At 44.0% G+C, this 20,215-nt stretch overlaps 1 protein-coding gene across 1 annotated transcript in view; it reads right to left on the bottom strand.

The window, feature by feature from the left end:
- Nucleotides 1–20,215, bottom strand: part of PGS1 (phosphatidylglycerophosphate synthase 1) — a 118,088-nt gene that overhangs the window by 72,009 nt on the left and 25,864 nt on the right. The window contains exons 2-4 of the mRNA XM_029599136.1: nucleotides 5,427–5,625; nucleotides 3,043–3,120; nucleotides 2,045–2,144 (exon numbers count right to left, since the gene is read on the bottom strand). Coding sequence (XP_029454996.1) covers nucleotides 2,045–2,144; nucleotides 3,043–3,120; nucleotides 5,427–5,625 — 377 coding nt within the window. The remainder of the gene's footprint in view (nucleotides 1–2,044; nucleotides 2,145–3,042; nucleotides 3,121–5,426; nucleotides 5,626–20,215) is intronic.

The following is a 20,215-nucleotide window of genomic DNA, read 5'->3' as shown; positions in this document are numbered from 1 at the left end:
TTGTACTGAATTGTAAACAATGTTGTTCTAACTCACTTTGGGCTTAGACCACAGTAGAGCAATAGAAGTTGTTATAATAAATACAAATAAAAACAAGATAAATAAATCATAACAGCCTGGTCAACAAAAAATAGAAAAGCATATACAATAATATAAAAGAAAAGAGGAATGAAATTTAACAAATTCAACATAAAGTCAGCTGGTTGATAAAGGGATCTCCCTTAAACCATCTCCCAAGGAATTAATTCAGAGACCTAACACTGCAGAAATACCAGGGAGAACTGGAGGCAATGCCGAGGCAGCTAAAGCTCAAAACAGAGAAAAGTTACAGAAATGTATGCAGAAAAAAAAACAAAAAAACATTAAAATGGCCACAGTCTCAGCAGCTCAGCACAGCATGCAGACACACCAAAAGGTAATACAGAGCTGAATGCAGGTGGTCTACTGAAAGAAATGAAAAGCCAAAACAGTGCTAGAATTGATGGAAAACTCCTCATCCAAACTCTATTGTCCATGAAAACGCACTGCACTTGAAAACTCTCATATCTCATACAACACATGGATTCTACCAGACTGATCTAACCAAAAGCTTGCTGAAATAAACAGGTCTCTGTCCTCTTCTGGAATGAAAGCTTCAATTCAACATACACTAAGGTTACAAGTTTCAGTTGTTAAGGAAAGAAACACTCCATCGACTGAGAAGGTGGTCTCCGTAGCTGGGCACCCATTTTAATCACCTGGGGTAGTTCAGTTTTGCCAGTATTTAGTTTCAGGTTATTAAATTAAATCCTAGTTCTCAGTTATCAATCAATGGAAGGTTTTTAAGGGAAGCACCACTGCATGTCGAACCTTGGTGATAAGTTAGTCAACTCAGTACCAAAGATCCTGCCACTCTATATGCTGAAGACTGTGCTAAGACCATTCTTGGACTATGAAAAATGGAAGATCTAGCAGTCATTTTATCAGCTTAGAGAAAGGATCGTGTGCTCACCTGGGGAACAGAGCACTGCACTGCAAAACTATAATAAACTTAAAAGGTCTATGAATAGGTAATTCCCTCAAAGTAAAAACACGGGGCTGCAAACATAATTCACTCAGGTTTGCTAATAGATTATCCCTTCAAATAAAGCACTGGGCTACAAACAAATAATTTTCTTACAAAGAATGCAACAATGAACTGACTTTACTATAAGTCAGACTCCTGTTTGTGTCCGAGCAGAAAACAAGACTACCAGCATTAGAGTTCCCAGTGAAAATGCAATAAACTCTCTAGCCTCAGCATTGCTCAAACTGTTCATTTAGGTAGTACTTGAAACATCTGAATGCATGGTAAGATTAACCATTTAGCTTTTTACTACTGGTTTAATATCTCTCTGGTACTAATGACATGGGTAAACATAGCACATATTTTGAAATTATTGCACTGTTGGCAAGTGACTTAGTTCCAGTAAAGACCCACAATCTCCTCACATTGGAAACACTTCCTTCATATTAGGGAAAAGAAGAGGCTAGCCTTCCTAGTGCGGTGGGGATGGGAGCAAGGGAGGTACTGCTCTTCTCTCTCTCAGGAATGGGGGTTGGGAAGACCCCAGAGGTGATAGCTTTCTCCCTTTGCTGAGAATGCAGGGGTGGGGATGGGCAAATATGGTACTGCTCACCTCTCACTGAGAGGATCATGTCGAAGACAGATTGAATATGTGCAGCTCTTGGTGAAAACTAGTCACAGCATCGTTCTGTTGGTACATGATTTGATTAAATCTATGACTAACAGAAAAAGTTTCCAACATAAATCTTTTAATGTGGCAGTCTGCAAATGTAAATCTCTTTCACAGAGTCTGGGTCAATCTGTATTCAGGACTTCTCCCTCTATCATCCCAGAAAAACAGACCCTTCCCACTTTCACATCTTTTTCTCCTGCAACCACAACCACCACCACCACTACATGCAGACAGGTGCCAGTACACACAGCATACATTTCTGCTTCTCCCACCAATTTGTACCACTTATTAGGAAAAATGAGGTATGTGGAAATATAAAATCATACCCCGGGATCCTCTGGTGAAATCTAAGAGAATGGAAACACGGAGACTAGATGGCAAGTTTGACAACTGAGAGCTCTCTAGAGTTTCTTGGATGGAGTCCACCTAGTAGAAACAGGAAAGTTGTACATTACTTTAGCTTCCAAAAATGCAAACAGGCCCAATCAGATTGAATGACTAGCAGGTGGTGTGCATGTATCATACAGATTTTCCAACTATGAAGCAGAACTTGGGTCAGTGGAAGCGCAAGATACTTTTCCACTTAGCTCTTTTATGCTGACAAGGACAACAAGATAGTGGCAAAAGCAAATTCCAAACCAAGCGGAGGAGGAAAACAGAGTCCTAGCTGGCTCAGTTTATGTCCAATGGCAACAGCAAAGGTGACAAGTGTCAAGGGATTACAGCACAGCTCCCAGTCAATTCTATGCTATTTCCTGTAGTTTTCAAACAAAATCTACTGGCTGGGAGGCAGCTAAATGCACCTCACTGGCAGGGACCACTACATCAATAAAATTATAATTAGGATAATCAAAGGAAAATTTATCACAATCTAGGAATGCAAGACTTTTGAAACCAAAATGACCAGGCACTTTGGAACAGACAAAATAGAACTCATTAAAGACCTAAGTTTTCTATCACAGTATCAGCCTTAAAATTATACTGTCACCTTATGATCACCCATCAAAACCCCAAAACCCCTTCCCTTTCATTAGAATGCCTTTTATGACAGCCATACTACTTTATATTTCCTGGAATATTTTTATATTTGAATTATAACCTGAAGGTGAGAGAGTTGTAGCTCTTAAAAGCTAGTCAAGTATATTGTTAGTCCAATAAAAAGATATATAACTTGTATATAGCTTTTCTTTTTGTTAACTTATTTCTGTACATTCAAGTGCTCAGAATAACATGGCAGTCAAACTACGTTATCCTAACCAGCATGTGAGGCTCCTCTTCCAAGGAAATTTTGCTGCCATCCCAGTCCCAACCTAGAATCACTTACCAGTGCCTGCTCCAGGGCCCCTGTGCCCAGATACAAAGAGGCCAGCACTACTCTTCTCTTTGCCACCTTTATCTGTGCCTAAAGAGGGAAGAAACAGGTCAAGCACACTGGTCAAAATTCTCAAGAAATCCTCAGTATTTGTTACCAATGTTATTTACGCTGAAGAAATAAGGTGCAGCCTTGTACACTAAGGAGAAATTAAACATGCCATTAACATTCAGCGTAAGATGGTGAAACATGACAGATAAAACTGTACAGCTGCTGGATACGTTACCAAAATCACAAAGACTAATGGACACAAGATGCACCGGTAAGCTGGTGATATCTGTATCAGGCCTCAACTTACAGCCTGTCCTTAGGGAGGACATGTAGGCTAAGATTAGGGGGATAGCAGTCAGAAGAGGAAGGAAGGGACAGTGACATTATGGGTGGAACTTTGTGAGATGAAGCGAGCAGTCATTCTGTGACAAAATTATCCAGAGATTGGGATGAGAAAACAAATATATCAACAACCGTGAGCGGAGGAGCAGGGGGAGAGAGGGCAAGGTTCCTGGATATCCAGGCCCAGAGTTTCTACTATACAGTGTAGGCAACTGCCTAGGGATGCTAGCTGAAAGGGGAAGAACTTTCTTCTTAGCACTGCTTAGCATGGATCTGCTCCCGTAAAGGCAGGGACAAATCTAATGGGCAGAAGAGTGCTTGAAAATGAACCATCACATGGAGGCAGCAGCACCTCTCATCATGATGTTTACTCATAGTAGGGGCTTTTCAGAAACTGCATCCTTAGAGGAGCAACAGAGAAAATGGATATCCTATGGATAGTTACCTCTCTCAGCACGAAAGAGCTCCCACCAGGTATGGAAATATAGCAATTTAGTCCTTACAGACCAGGAAGGATTTAAAAAATGTTCAAAGGCCATAAAACAGGGGAACAGGCAAAATGGTATCCCTTGACATAAGTGAAAAAAAGAGAAAAGAGGCAAGGGGAAAAAAAAAAAGATTCCATTTTAACAGATAATCAAAGTAGCTTTAAAACTTAAAAAGGGATAAGAAAGGACCACTAAGGTACTGAAATTGACACTAGCTATCACCAGTTGAAAATTCAACACAGAATATTTGCTCCCCTTCCCCAGCCCAACTCCACTGCTCTTCTATTTCACAGCTGGAATCCAGCATCCCTCACCTGACCCCAGCACTTCCCGTCCCCCACTTGCAAATCTGCAGGTGTCCTGTATGTCACAGCCTTTCGGTCCCACTACCTCTCCCATGTCCAGCAGCTGTGCTTGCCAGAGCCATCTGGGTTTGTACAGGAGGCATGTTGTATATGTTACACTGTACCCCCCACCCCCCCATGCAGCCAGAGTGACAAAAGATACAGCACAGTCCCCGATAGAAACCACCTCAGATGTCTATGATGACACTTTAATCATCTTTCTTTCTGCACTTGGGACATCCATTAGTACAGTCTGAGGGAAGTGTGTGCATTTCAAAAGAGTAACATTTTAAAGCACCAAGACTTTCATCCATTCCACACTGACAAAGTCTGACATTTGGCTGAACAAATGCAACAACCCTTAGTAACTGGCCAGCACATTATTTCAGAACGTCAGACTTCTACTGTACTAAAAGATGCATTACGGGATTAGAAGCCAGAAAAAGTAGACAACCTGAATAGTATGTTTGTTTATTTAGAATTATTTTGCCTAGCAGCTTCGTCCTTCTTTTGGACTTCCAGCTCATTTGGAACATGCCTCACCTGGGGTTATGTGCCATAAACTTTCATGCATAGCTATCAAGGGATTTACCCATTTTAATCATCCCCTTTCCACTTCTCCTTTATAACTCACCCACTGCAGTGACAATCCTCAGCAGGGGATCCACAGACAGCAGCTTCCTATGGAACTTAAATACAAGTGTACTCCGAATCCCAACCATGTGTGTGTCTGGACTCCCTTTCCTGGGGGCTGTGTTAGATTTTAGTATGTAGAAGCTAAAGCTAAGAAGGAAACCCTACTTCCCCCAAGCCCCTTCTCTCTTCTCTCCAACTCTGCCAATCTCAGAATAGCAAACTAGTGGTTAGAGCAATGGGCTGACAATACAAATCCAGTTTTACCCACTGACACGCCTTATGATCTTAGGCAAGTCACTTAACCCTCCACTGCCTCAGCTACAAACTTGGATTTTAAGCCCTCTGGGGCAGGGAACTACCTATTGTACCTGATAGCTCATCTTGAGATTAGATTTGGAAAGGCGAGTAATTAAATCTAAAATCCAAATCCCCTTATGCCAGTCTCATTCTCCTCCTTTAATCTCCACCAGCTGTCCCACATCCCTACCCTTTACTATCCCCCTACCCCAACACACACACACACACACACACTCACCTTTAAAACATTATAGAACTCTGTAGGAGATGAGAGCACTTGGACTTGAGAGCTCGAGATTCCAAACTCTGGGACCAAGTTACCAATCCACTGAAATCTGAGAGTCCCTTCAGGGCAGAGGCAACAGGGGGGGGACTTTTGGACAGTGATCTGGGGAACAGACTGGGCCAACAGCGGTGCCAGGAGCAACCATGAAGACCTGGAAGGGTACAACACACAGTGAACAATTCTGACACAAGGCAGCAATGTGTGTAGAACAACAATGCAGGAAGATGGGCGGGTGGGGAGAGAAGGGAGGAAAGCACATGGGCAATGATGTTAATAAATGGACATTTTATTACCTGAGCACCAAATTGAAAACACTTTTGCCACAATTACATGAAGAATTGTCATTTCTAACTGAAAAAGAAAAATTTCCACAAGTTCCTGTAAGTAGATTTCAACAGTCTGATTCATGGTAAAGCTCTGAACTTCAGTAGGTTCCTTGCACAAAATCCGACAGCTCGCAGTACTTCCCAGAAAATCTGCCATTGTAAATCCTGAGTCACTTATTGCAAAAATTCCTACCAAAGAGGGCTTCTGAAGGAGTTTACAAGCACTTGAGCAACCCAGTAGATTCTACATAACAAATTTTCATTACAACACCAATGAAACACTATATATTTTGCTATAATTTGTCATCTTTTCCTGGTTAGTAAGTATTCAGTTTGATCCCATTCAGAATACAATATAAAGCACTAACTCTCATCCACAAAGCTCTCTACAATAATAAGTTTGACTGGCTGAACGCATCCCTCCATTTTCACCTACCCCAAAGGAACCTCTGCTCCACTAACACCAGGCTCCTTCCAATCCCCTCCCCGAAAATGGTCCACTTGACATCAATACGAGAATGCGCTTTGTCTGTAGCAGGACCCTCGCTCTGGAACAACCTTCCAACACAACTAAGACTGGAACCCATGACTCAATCCTTCAAAAAGAACCTCAAAACATGGCTCTTCCAAAACGCCTTTCCTACAGCATCCTAACGACCACCTACCACTAGCACTAAGCAGATCACCTCTCTTCCTGCAAATCATCCAGTAATCCACCTCTCCTTCCCCCGCCAACCTTACACCTAGCAGCATCCCATGTTACACAATCTCAATTCCTATTATCACAAATCCATCTTCATCTAAATAGCTCACCAAGACTAAGCTCCCTACAGTTCCCCCCGATACTCCAGGAATATGAATTTGTACATAACATCTAATCTGAATGCTACATTAACGCCGTTAATGCTATCTCCTGTTCTACTCTAAGTTGTACTGTTAGAAATAATGTTGACTCGTTTCTTCCCAAGTTATATTGTTAGAAACAATAAGAAGTTATATTGTAAGAAATAAGACGTTATACTGTAATACCTAATAAGAACCAATGTTGCCTTGTAAACCGATGTGATATTCCAAATCGTATGTCGGTATATAAAAATAAATAAATAAATCCATCCTACTTGTGCCTGAAATGGCATATACATCTTCCACACCAGCACGCCACTGATGCCAATCTGTAGCCTGTTTAATAAGAACAGAAGTGTCATGCTGGGTCTGCCCAGCATTCTGTCTGCAATAGTGGCCAATCTACATTTCTAGGAAGTGTCTGGCAGATCCCAAAGAGTATTTCCATGATAAGTGGTAGCTTCCCACTCCCCCATCTACATTTGGCTAAACAAAGCCAAGTCAGATGTATTCCACGTATTAGAAAAGGTGGTTAAAAGGTGAGGTAAGAGAAACTATAATAGCTAAAATAACATATTTCAAGAAATGGAAAAGGGATCCGAATGAAGAAAACAGGAAAGGAAAAGCACTGCACTGGCTAGATGCAAAGCATTGATAAGGCAAAGAGAATTTGAAAAGAAGCTTGCAGAGGAAGCAAAAGCTCATAATAAAATATTTTCAGGTACATTAGAGGTAAAATGCCTGAGAGGGAGCCAGTTGGACCATTAGATGATCAATGGGTAAAAAGGGGCACTTAGGAATGACAAAGCCATAACAGAAAGACTAAATTAATTCTTTGCTTCGGTATTTGAGGAGGATGTTAGAGATATCCAAGCAGAAATGATATTCAAAGGTGATGATTCAGAGGAAATTAAATCTCAGTGAACTTGGAAGATGTACTAGGGCAAATTGACAAATAAAAGAGTAGCAAATCAACTGGACAAAGTAGAATACATCCCAGAGTGCTGAAACAACTGAGACATGAAATTGTGAACCTGCTATTGGAAATCTGTAAACTGTCATTAACATCAACTATGGTACCTGAAGACTATAGGGTTGCCAATTTTTTTTAAAGAGTTCAAGGGGTGATCCATGAAACTACAGACATCCGTGCCAAACAAAATGGTAGAAACTATTATAAAGAACAAAATTGCTGAACATATTGATAGGCATAGTTTAATGGGACAAAGCCAACATGGATTTAGCCAAGTCTTGCCTCACCAATCTGCTACATTTTTTTGAGGGCGTAAAAGGGTTCTGGGACCACTGCTTTTTTAATATAATTATATATGACCTGGAAATGGGAACAAGTGAGGTGATCAAATTTGCTGTTGACACAAAATTATTCATAGCTGTTAAATCACAAGAGGATTGTGAGAAATTGCAAGAGGACCTTACAAAACAGAGACTGGGCATGCAAATGGCAAAAGAAATTTAATGTGGACAAATGCAAAGTGATACACTTAGGGAAGAGTTACCCAAATTATAGCTACAAAATAAAAGATTTCACATTAAGAGTCACTATTCAGTAAAAAGATCTAAGTATCATCGTTGAGATAAGTGTTAAGAGAGGTTGAGTAAAAAGAGTGTTGAATGTATTAGTATTATATGTATTTTGTTTAGGCCTTTTTACAAAAAATATTGTAACAAAGAATAATTTTAGCATGTGTTTTTATACTGTCTGTATTGATTTCTTTGTTTTATTTTATATTATAGAACTTTGTGAACCAGAAGGACTGTTTTTTCCTAATAAGTATAGACATTTTTAATAAATAAATAAAATAAATTCTGTTCAGTGTGCAGCAGTAGCCAAGAAAGCATATAGAATGCTAGGGATTAGTAGGGAATAGAGATTATCATAATGCCTCTGTATCACCCTATGGTGCAGCCTCATCTTGAGTATTGTGTGCAGTTCTGGTCACATCATCGCAAAAAAAGATATAGCAGAATCAGAAAAGGTACAGAGAAGGGCGACCAAAATGATAAAGGAGAGGAGAAAGGCTAAAAAGGTTAGGACTCTTCAGCTTGGAGAAGAGACAGCTGAATGGAAATATGATAGATGTTTATAAAATAATGAGCAGATTGGAATGAGTAAACAATCAGTTGTTTACTCTTTCAAAAAGTACAAAGACTAGGAGACCCAATGAAGTTACTAGGTAATACTTTAAACACAACGCATAATTAATCTCTGAAATGTGCTGTGGTGAAAAGTATTAGTGTAGCTGCATTTAAAAATGGTTTGGACAATTTCCTGGAGGAAAAATCCATAAACCATTAAGGTGGAGATGCAGATATCCACTACTTATTCTTGGGATAAGCAGCTTGGAATCTATCTATCCCTTGGAATCCTGCCAGGTACTTGTGACCTGGATTGGCTACTGTTGGAAACAGGATACTAGGCTTGATGGATCCTTAGTCTGACCCAGTGTGGCGAGTCTTATATTCTTATGATAAACAACTATTTATGGACTCTCCTTCCAGGAATTTGTCCAAACCTTTTTTTAAACCCAACTATGCTAGATGCGTTGACCACATCCTGTGACAACAAATTCCACAGTTTAACTGTGCATTGAGTGAAAACTATTTTCTCCAATTTGTTTTGAATCTGCTACCAGTTAGTTTCATGGAGTGTCCTCTAGTTCTAGTATTATTAGAGAATGGTTATTTATTCTTTCAATTTCTCTATTCCACCCCACTTATGATTTTATAAACCACTATCATATCACCTTAGTCATCTGTTCTTCAAAGTGAAGAGTCCTAACTTGTTTATAAGCCTTTCTTCCATAAAGGAGCATCCCAGTTATCATTTGTGTTGCCCTTTTCTGTATCTTTTCTAATTCTACTATCTCTCTTTTCAGATGGGGTTACCAGAGCTGAATGCAAAATTCAAGGTGCGGTTGCTCCACAGATCTATACAAAAGCATAATATTATTCAGTTTTGATCTCCATTCCTTTCAGAATAATTCCTCATCTTTTATTTACTTTTTTAACCATTACCACACACTGAGGAATTCAATATATGAACATAAAAACATAAGAGATGCCATACTGGGTCAGACCAAAGGTCCATCAAGCCTAGTATCCTATCTCCAATAATGGCCAATCCAATCACAAGTACCTGGCAAGAACCCAAACATTAACTAGATCCCATGCTACTAATGCTGGAAACAATCAGTGGCTATTCCTATTGATTAATAGTTTATAGACTTCTCCTCCAGGAACTTATCCAAACCTTTTTTAAACCCAGCTACATTAGTTGACTTAACCATATCCTCTGGTAATGAATTCCAGAGCTTAATTGTGCACTGAGTGAAAAAGCACATTTAAACAAATGACAGAAAATCTTTTGCTAACTTCATAGGGTGCCCCCTAGTCCTATTATCTGAAAGAGTAAATAACAGATTCACATTTATCCGTTCTAGTACTTTCATGATTTTGTAGACCTCTATCATATCCCCCCCTCAGCCTTCTCTTCTCCATGCTGAACAACCCTAACCTCTTTAGCCTTTCCTCAAAGGGAAGACATTCCATCCCCTTTGTCATTTTGGTTGCCCTTCTCTGTACTTTCTCCAGTATAAGTATATCTTTCTTGAGATGCAGCAAACAGAATTGCATACAGTATTCAAAGTGCAATATGAAAATTATTCCTTACCTGCTAATTTTCGTTCCTGTAGTACCATGGATCAGTCCAGACGGTGGGTTATGTCCCCCGTCCAGCAGATGGAGTCAGAACAGAAGACTTCTGTGGGAGGTCCTATATTACCTCACCACCCTTGCCTCTAACTTCAGTATCTAGCCTAGCAAAGCCAAGCCGAAAAACAGAGGGATCAAGTAACTAGTCCCTGAGATAACTGTCATTGAACTATAAGTATAAACCTCAGAGAACTTGCAAAATACAGAACTGCTGAAAAACAGACCCTGAAGAACCAGGGAGAGCAGACAGTGACAGGAGAGGATTGTCGAGCAGAGGTGACCCACCAGAGATAATACCCCCAAAACAAAGGGAGGGTGTCTGGACTGATCCATGGTACTACAGGAACGAAAATTAGCAGGTAAGGAATAATTTTCATTTCCTTGTACGTACCAGGATCAGTCCAGACAGTGGGATGTACCCAAGCTTCCCTCCTATGGGCGGGCCGTGGAGAGCCCTGCTCGAATAACCCTATCTCTGAAAGAACCGCCTGGCGGCACTCGAACATCCAGGCAATAGTGTCTCGCAAAGGTATGAAGCGATTTCCAAGTCGCCGCGCTGCAGATCTCCTGAGAGGACACTGCGCTGGTCTCCGCCCAAGACGCCGCTTGCGCGCAGAGAGAATGGGCCTTAACCCCCAGAGGAGGCTGGGGGATACGCGGCAGCGATCACCCCCTTCAACCAGCGGGCAATGGAAGACTTGGATGCCATGTGGCCCTTCCTGGGACCCGACCAAAGCACGAAGAGGTGGTCAGAGATACGGAACTCATTCGTGACCTCCAGATATCGCATCAGACATCGCTTAACGTCCAGTTTGCGCAGCTCCCTAGGATCACTCGCAGAAAAGGAAGGTAATTCGACCGACTGATTGAGGTGAAAGGCCGAGACCACCTTAGGCAGAAAGGATGGAACCGTGCGCAAAGAGACCCCTTCGTCGGTGAAACGGAGGTACAGCTCCCGACAGGATAATGCCTGAAGCTCCGAGATACGCCGCGCCGAACTGATCGCCACCAGGAAGATAGTCTTAAAAGTGATGTCCTTGAAAGTGGAGTCTCTAAGAGGCTCAAAAGGTGGACCACTAAGCACCCGCAAAACTAAGTTCAGGTTCCAAGACTGACAAGGCGGACGTAACGGGGGTTTCAGGTGCTTGACCCCTTTGAGAAAACAGCCAACATCCAGATGGGAGGAGAGGAGCGACCCCCTTCCGCAATGCAGGAACGCACCTAGAGCCGCTACCTGCACCCGGACTGAGTTATAAGCGAGGCCCAAGTCCAGTCCCTCCTGCAGGAATGATAAAACCTGTGGGACCGATGCGTTGGTGGGCTGAATAGCATGTGTCTCGCACCAAGTCTTGAAAACCTTCCAAACCCGGTTATAAGTTACCGAAGTGGACTGCTTGCGCGCCCGCAGCAAAGTCGAAATAACCGCTTCCGGGTAGCCTCGTCGTCTCAGCTTGCGCCTCTCAAAAGCCAAGCCACTAGACAGAAGCGATCTGCCTCCTCCAAAAATATGGGGCCCTGGCAGAGAGGCGCGGCAGATGACTGAGACGTAGAGGGCCCTCCGCGACTAAGTGAAGAAGGTCCGCAAACCATGGTCGGCGGGGCCACTCCGGCACCACTAAAACCACTGGGCCTTGATAGATCTCTATCCTCTGGACTACCTTTCCCACGAGAGGCAATGGGGGAAAGACATACAATAGGATGTGCCGTGGCCACGGCAAGACCAGAGCATCGATGCCCTCCGCGCCGTGCTCCCTTCTGCGGCTGAAGAATCGCGGGGCCTTTGCATTTCTTGCGTTGGCCATAAGATCGCTCCCAAAGCGCGGAGCCGGACGAGGGTGTGACGAACTGCCTCTTGCTTGTAAAGGGACCCGCATGGAAAGAAGAGAAACCTGTCTCTGGGTGGATGAACAAAATCCAACGCGTAGCCATGCTTTAGAATATCCAAGACCCACTAGTCCGATGTAATCTGGACCCACTCGTCGTAAAAGAGAGCAATCTGGCCCCCCAGCCTGGGGACCGGATCGTGGGTCCTCCTGGCATCATTGGGCAGTCTTGATGGAGGTGGAAGTGGAGGAGCCCCGTCCCTGTCCCTCCCTACCGGGACGGCGCCCACGAAAGGACCGGTTCCAGGAACCTGAACGAGAGGACGGAGTCCGAGGGGTTTGTTGACTCGTGGCCCGTGTCCTACGCTGGTTCCTGGACCGATACCTAGAAGAAGAGGAGAAAGACCTCGAGTTCCGCGGACGGTCCTCCGGGAGTTTATGAACTGCGTTCTCGTTGAGAGACTTGATAATTTGATCCAGGTCCTCCCCAAAAAGAAACTTTCCTTTGAAGGGAAGGGACCCTAGCCAGGTCTTAGAAGAGGCATCCGCCGACCAGTTCCGAAGCCACAGGAGACGCCGAGCCGAGACCACCGCTACCATGGAACGAGCAAGGACCCTGAGTAGGTCATAAAAGGCATCCGCCCTATATGCCATAACGGCCTCCAGTCGATCCGCCTGTTGGGTTTCCGCCTCCGGCAAGTCCTGTGAGGCAACAAGCTGTTGGACCCAGCGTAGCCCCGCTCTCTGCGCCAGGGCGCTACAAATAGCCACCCGCATCCCCAACGCCGAAACCTCAAAGACTCTCTTGAGGTAAACTTCCAGCTTTCTGTCCTGAATATCCTTCAGGGCCATACCACCCATGACAGGAATGGTAGTATGCTTGGTAACAGCAGATACTGCCGAATCCACGGCAGGCACCTTGAGAACATCTAGGAAGTCCTGTGGCAGGGGATAGAGCTTCTCCATTGCTCTACTGACCCCGAGGGTCGCCTCAGGGGTATCCCACTCTCGGGAGATAAGTTGAAGAAAGGAGGGATGAGTGGGAAAGGCTTTGGCCAAGGGCCGAAGACCCGCTAGCAGCGGGTCTCCCTTCCTGACTTTAGGATCCGGTCCGACCGGTTCCGGGAGGGGGGGGGGAGGGGTTGATGTACATCTCCCTCAGAATATGGGGAATGAAGTCATCTAATTCCTCTGGCTGAAAAATGCGGAGGGCTCTCGGGTCATCTCCTTCCACCTGGGCTGCCAAGGTGGGATCATCACCCGAAGAATCCCCCGGAGAGACTCCCCCCGGACTCCCCAGTGGCGCTCGAGTGGGCACGGAAGGGTCCTTGGAGGGTCCAGGACTGACCCCCGACGGTTGTGCCGTGCCCTGAGATGGAGAGCCCCCCAGCGGGTCGGTCAAGCGTGCCAGCTTAGTAGGAGTGGGGCCCGGGAAGTCCAGCGGCGCATCCGTACACTGTAAAAATGCCTTATGCATTAGGATAAGAAACTCGGGGGGAAAAGAAGAAACCCCCCCGGGGGGACCCCCGGGGTTTCCCCCTCCCGGTGTCCAGGCTCCGATTTGGCCAAGGGTGCCCTTGTGAGTGGCGCTGTTGTGTTCGGGGAATCCTCCTCAGACATCCCCCCTTCGGAGTCAGACATCAAAATGGCCGCCGCTCCCGCGCTCAGTGGGAACGGAGCCTGCCGCTTCCTCGAATCGCGGTCCGGGCCTCCCTCGGCGTCCCCCCCTGAAGGGCTGGCTTCCCCGTCGGGAAGGCAGCCAGAGCAATGCCCCTCCCTAGAGAGTTTACCTCCCTGCCGGCCGCAGGAGACGCAGGCCGCTGAGCACGGCATCTGAACACGGGGGGGGGGGGGGGGGGGGGGGGGCGGACGAGCGCGGCAAAATCCCTGAGCGCTGCAGCCTCAACTCTGTGACCGAAGGCCCCCTTGCCAACCCGGAAAGCCGCCGAGGAATCTACCCTCTCGGCAGTCGGCGACCCTGGGGAATGGGTTGTCGCGAGGCCGCGGGTCGGAGACGATCGCCTCAATGGGGGGGGGGGGGGGGGGGGGGGGGAGAGACTGGAACCACCAGCGTGCACCCCGGTCAGGCGTCGACTTAACGGCGAAGAAAAGCACTGACTGAGGTAAGCATGAAAGTAAAACAGCACACTTGCCGCAAATCAAATAAAATCGAGGGGAGGAGAAGGGAAGAGGAGAGAGAGAAAGCAGGCCTGTCAGCAAGCCCTGGTGGAGGAGAATCACTCAGTCCCTCCCAGCCAATAGCTCTCCTAAGTAAGCTCTTCCTTCGCTTGTCCTTTTTCTTTTCTCTTTTTTTTTTTTTTTTTTTACTTGATCCCTCAAGAAGATCAGAAAAAGCCTAGAAAAACTAAGCTATAGTAGTGGGGAACCCTGGTTCCCCTGCTCGCATCTGCTGGAGTCAGAAAGATACTGAAGATAGAGGCAAGGGTGGTGAGGTAATATAGGACCTCCCACAGAAGTCTTCTGTTCTGACTCCATCTGCTGGACGGGGGACATAACCCACCGACTGGACTGATCCTGGTACTTACAGGGAACTAACCATTGAGCAATACAGAGGCATTATAACATCCACTTTGTCATTCCCTTCCTAATAATTCCTAACATTCTATTTGCTTTTTTGACCGCCATAGGACACTGAACCAATGATTTCAATGTAATATCAACTATGACGCCCAGATCTTTTTCCCAGATGATAACTCCTAAAATGGAACTTATCATGTAGCTACAGCATGGGTTATTTTTCTCTATATGCATCCCCTTGCACTTGTCCACATTGTATTTCATCTGCCATATGGACGCCCAATATTCCAGTCTCATAAGTTCCTACAATTTATCACAATCTGCTTGCAATTTAACTATTCTGAATAATTGTGTCATCTGCAAATTTGATCACCCGACTCATTGTACCTCTTTCCAAATCATTTATAAATATATTAAAAAGCACTGGTCCTAGTACAGATCCCTGAGGCACTCCACTGTTTACTTTTTTCCACTATGAAAACAGATCATTTAATCCTACTCTGTTTCCTGCCTTTTAACCAGTTTGTAATCCACAAAAGGACATCTCCTATCCCATGACTTTTAGTTTCTTAGAAGCCTCTCTCTCAAGGGACTTTGACAAATGCCTTCTGAAAAACCAAATCACCACATCTATATCACCTTTATCCACCCCTTCAAAAAAAATGTAGCAGATTTGAAGACAAGACTTCCCTTGTTTAAATCCATGCTGGCAGTGTCCCATTAAATCACATCTATCTATATGGTCTGTGATTTTATTTTTTATAATAGTTTCCATTATTTTTCCTGGCACTGAAGTTAGGCTTACCAGTCTATAGTTTTCCGGATCACCTCTGGAGCCCTATTTATATATTGGAGTTACATTGGCCATCTTCCAGTCTTCAGGTACCACAGATGATTTTAATGATAGGTTGCAAATTACTTTTAATAGTCTTAAATTTCATTTTTTACTTCTTTCAGAACCCTGGGATGTATACCATCCAGTCCAGGTGCTTTGCTACTCTTCAGTTTGTCAGTGTGGCCTATTATCAATATTGTCCACAATAAGAACCTTTTCCTGAGTGGAGACTCCTATTACATAATCCTGCATTGTGTACCTATAGATAGGATTATTTTTCCTTTTGGGCATCATTTTGCATTTGGCCAATTAAATTTCATCTGCCATTTGGCTGCCCAACTCTCTGGTCTGGCAAGGTCCTTCTGCAGTTCTATTTTGAATATTTGTGTGTCACCTGTGAATGCAATCACCTCACTCACTGCTCCCTTTTCCAGATCATTAATGAATAAGTTAAACACCAATACAGTACAAATCCCTCACTCTCCACTATACAACTTTTCCCTTTGAGAAAACTATTTAGTCCTACTCTTTCTTTCTGATCTTTTAATCGGTTATCCACAGAAAGATCTAGCCACCTATCCCATGACTTTTTAAGTTTCCTGAGTAGTCCCTCATGAGTGACATTATCAAAGGCCTTCTAAAAACACAAATACACTGTTGACTGGCTCACCTTTGTCCACATCTTCCAAAAAATTCTAATAAACTAGTAAGGCTCAACCTCTCTTTGCTAACTCCATGGTATCTTCATTAAACTATATATATCCTGCAATGGCGAGAGGTGGATCCACCCTCCTTTTGGGTGTGGAGAAACCTCTTATATACTATGATGCACATGGAATCCCTTTCTTCGCGGGGGACGCCTCAGCTGTGGACCAGGTTCTTGGACGTCTGGGAACCCTATTTACAGGCGCTTCCTCATAGAGCCCGGAGTAGAATCCTAACTGCCTGAAGTCGGGGTGACGTACCTGCTGGATCTCATCAGACTTTGCATACCGGTGGTGCTGTGGACGTTTTGGCTCTCTGGTCGAACTGGTCGATATATTTGAGAGTTCGTTGGGGACTGAACGGAGGAGACGATGGGAGGCTGGGGTGTGGGAGGGAAAGGGGGGGAGGGTCCTGTTTATCTTGTTCATGCGATGTTGTTTTCAGTGCTGCTGGGAGCGGGAGCAGAACCCACCCGCAACCAGACGTTTGTTTATGTGTATTTTGTGAAACTTTAATAAAAATGTTTTCAACATAAACTATATATATCCATATGTGGTGAAATTTACTCTTAACTGTTAATTTCCTCTCTTCGAGTCCTGCTACACCAGCCCAGACTAGTAGATTCTATCCGCCTACTAGCAAATGGAGATCGAGAACGCACACTTTTTTCAGCGACATCACTTGGTATATAGCTGATGCTGCATTGGCAACAGCCAGTATTCCTATGTCAAAGCAATGGAAAATATCAGCTGCCACTAAAATACAATTTTCTTTAGGAACAACAGTGACTTCATAAATTGAAGGGACATAGGAAGCTCTCCTGTATCTACATCAGACTTGGAAAACAAACTATGCTCAGCAGGGAGTGTAACCCATGTATTTCTGTATGGCTCTGCACATGCCAAGCAATGCCATAGGGCAGAGAAATAGCACAGAAGTAGCAGTAGCCTTGGGCAAACCTCAAAAGCAAAACTGAAAATTTCTGCCAAACCCAAGGTCCACTGCCAAGACCAACAGTGCAGGCTCTGATTTCTCGGAAGGGTCCTGGACTAGTGTAGCAGGATTCAAGGAAAGGAAATTAACAGACAGGATTAAATTTCCCCTTCCTTATTATCCTGCTACACTCAGTGACATAGAATTGGCCGAGGGTTAGGGGCTGCTTTTTGTATTTTATTTTTCATCTGCATGCAAGTAAAAGGCGAGAAGAGCATGTTATTTGAAACGTCTGCTGTTTCTGTGACCTTAAGCATTTCATCAAAACAGTGTAGGCAAGTGAAGGCCAATGTAATCACATACATCAAAAAATATCTTCACCACATACTCTAATTTTTTTTATAATTCCTGAAATTGCTGAATTCACCACATTTTTTTGTACTTGTTCACAGAACGCATTCTGCTCAGAGGTTAAAATATGCTGAATCTGTTAAAGTTCTTCTACTCTGAAGCAGCTCTAAAGCAAAATGCTGGCCATCAGCAGGAGCAAGGCAAATTAGGTGTACCTCATCTTTAAAACTAGCCCTTTCCCGCCTTTTTTTTTTGTTTTAAAAAACTTACTTCAGCCCTGGGGCTGAAGAAAATTGCGTGCGCTGGCCAACTGCCGGCGCACAATCCCCAGCCCAGCAGCTGTGCAGAGGCCTTTGGCCACGCCACCACCCCCGGACTGCACCTTTTGTAAAGCTCTGGGACTTACACGCGTCCTGGGGTTTTATGCGCGCCGCCGGGCCTTTTTAAAATAGGCCCGGCACGCGTAACCTTTTGAAAATATGGCCCATACTGTTTATCCTAGAGATAAGCAGTAGATTTCCCCAAGTCTACCTTAATAATGACTTATGGACTTTTCCTCCAAGAACTTCTCCAAACATTTTTTTAAACCCAATTATACCAACAGCTTTCACCACATCCTCTGGCAGCAAACTCCAGAGATAAATTATGCAATGAGTAAAAAAAAATATTTTCTCCTATTGGTTTTAAATGAACTACTTAGTAACTGCATTGCATGTCCTTTAGTCTTTGTACTTTCTGAAAGAGTAAACACCTGATTTGCATTTATCTGTTCCAATTTGCTCATTATTTTAAGAATAAACATTTTTCTGAAAATCAATAAATCATACAAAGACCTGACATTTGTTTCTTATGCACCCCAGGAAGAAGAAACTATTTACCTGATAATTTACTTTTCTCTAAGGAAGGCAGGCCAAGCCATATTAGTGGGTTATGCACTCCTACCAGCAGATGAAGACTGAGTAAAGCTGACTTGCTGACATCACTGAAATAAAGCCCTGCTCCAATATCAGCCCGCCAGTATCTCTAGAAAAGCCAAACTGTGGAAACACTGATAAATACTTGAACATAACTAATAATAAACCACTCGTGCTTCCAACCAACTGGGAAGCACTGAACTAAGCAAAAATAGTTATCAACAAATCTTAAGAGCTGGATATGTCACTTACCAGTTCTTCAAACAAATTAAAAGAAACAACATCTTCATCATCTGCACATAAAAGAACAAACTAAAAGCAATTAGGCAGCCCAGCATGGGTTGTGGATTGGCCTGCCTTCCTTAGTGGAAAGGAAAATTATCAGGTAAGTAATTTTCTCCTTCCTCTGCACTCAGGCAGGCCAATCCACACCAGTGAGATGTAACAAAGCTACTTCTGAAAAGGGAAGGAGGCTGCCCGTGGTCCCGTCAACACTACCCTCACAAAAGCTGCGTACTCTGAGCCCTAACATCCAAAAGGTAATGCTTGGAGAAAGTATATAAAGGAGGACTACATCGCAACTCGGCAAATCTCAATGGGAGACAACACCCGAAGCTCCATCCATAAAACTGCCTGAGCTCTAGTGGCATGCACCCTGACCTGCCTAGGTAATGGGACAGCTGCATCCACATAGGCAGCCATGATGACTTCTTTCACCCAATGGGCTATAGTGGCCCGCATCGCCAGTTTTCCTTGTTTACCTCCACCATTTAGCACAGTCAGACTTCCTGAAAGAGTGAATAATCTTCAAATACCACACCAGATGCCACTAGTCATCCAAGGCATGCGATAGACAATTTTGCTCATCTCTATCCCTTTTAGCAAAAAGGAAGGTACAGTCCTAAATTGTACCCATCCCGGAATCATTTGTAGAAATGTCTCACAGCAAGAAAGAGCTTGCAGCTCAGAGAACCACTGTGCCAAACGAATTGCTACCAGAAAAAACTGTTTTCAAGGTGAACAGCTGCAAAAAGAGACCATGCAGTGGCCGAAATATAGGACACACCAAAAATGCAAGACCAGATTAAGGCCCTCAAGGAGGCACCAGTAGCTGCAAGGGAGGACACAAATGTTTAACTCCTTTCAAAAACCTGGACACATTTAGATGGGAAGACAAAGGTCATCATTGACCCACCCCCTATAGCAAGCGAGAGCTGTTACCTGCACCTTTAGATTGTTTAAGGCCAAGCCTTTAACCAAACCTTCCTGCAAAAATTCCAGTATCAATGGAATTTCAACTTTCAGAGATGAGAACCTTATTCCTCACATGAGCTCTCAAAACCTCTCCAAACCCTAACATAAGCTAGAGATGTAGAAAGTTTCCTGGCCTGGAGCAAAGTGGAAATCACTGAGGAAGAATAACCACGCTTCAGTAATCGGGTCTTCTCAAGGGTCAAACCATAAGACAAAATCAACCAGGATCGTAGTACATTATGGACCTCTAATGCAATAGATCCTTCCTGAGTGGTAGGACCGTCCACCAGTAGCCTCTGAAGATTGGCCCTGGAGGCTGTTGTATGCCAATCTGTAGCCACCAGAAGTACAGTTTCAGTCTGACTCGCAATCTTCCAAATGACTCTGCCTATCATTGGCCATGACAGGAAGCCAAAACACATCCCGCTTTGCGGCCAAACCTGAACAAGAGCCCAGCGCTCTTGAATCCCTTCTGCGACTGAAGAAC

This window comes from Rhinatrema bivittatum, chromosome 4 (assembly GCF_901001135.1).
Source record: "Rhinatrema bivittatum chromosome 4, aRhiBiv1.1, whole genome shotgun sequence".
Classification (NCBI taxonomy): domain Eukaryota; kingdom Metazoa; phylum Chordata; class Amphibia; order Gymnophiona; family Rhinatrematidae; genus Rhinatrema; species Rhinatrema bivittatum.
Note: the sequence above shows the minus strand (reverse complement) of the source record. Positions and strands in the feature narration are given on the sequence as shown.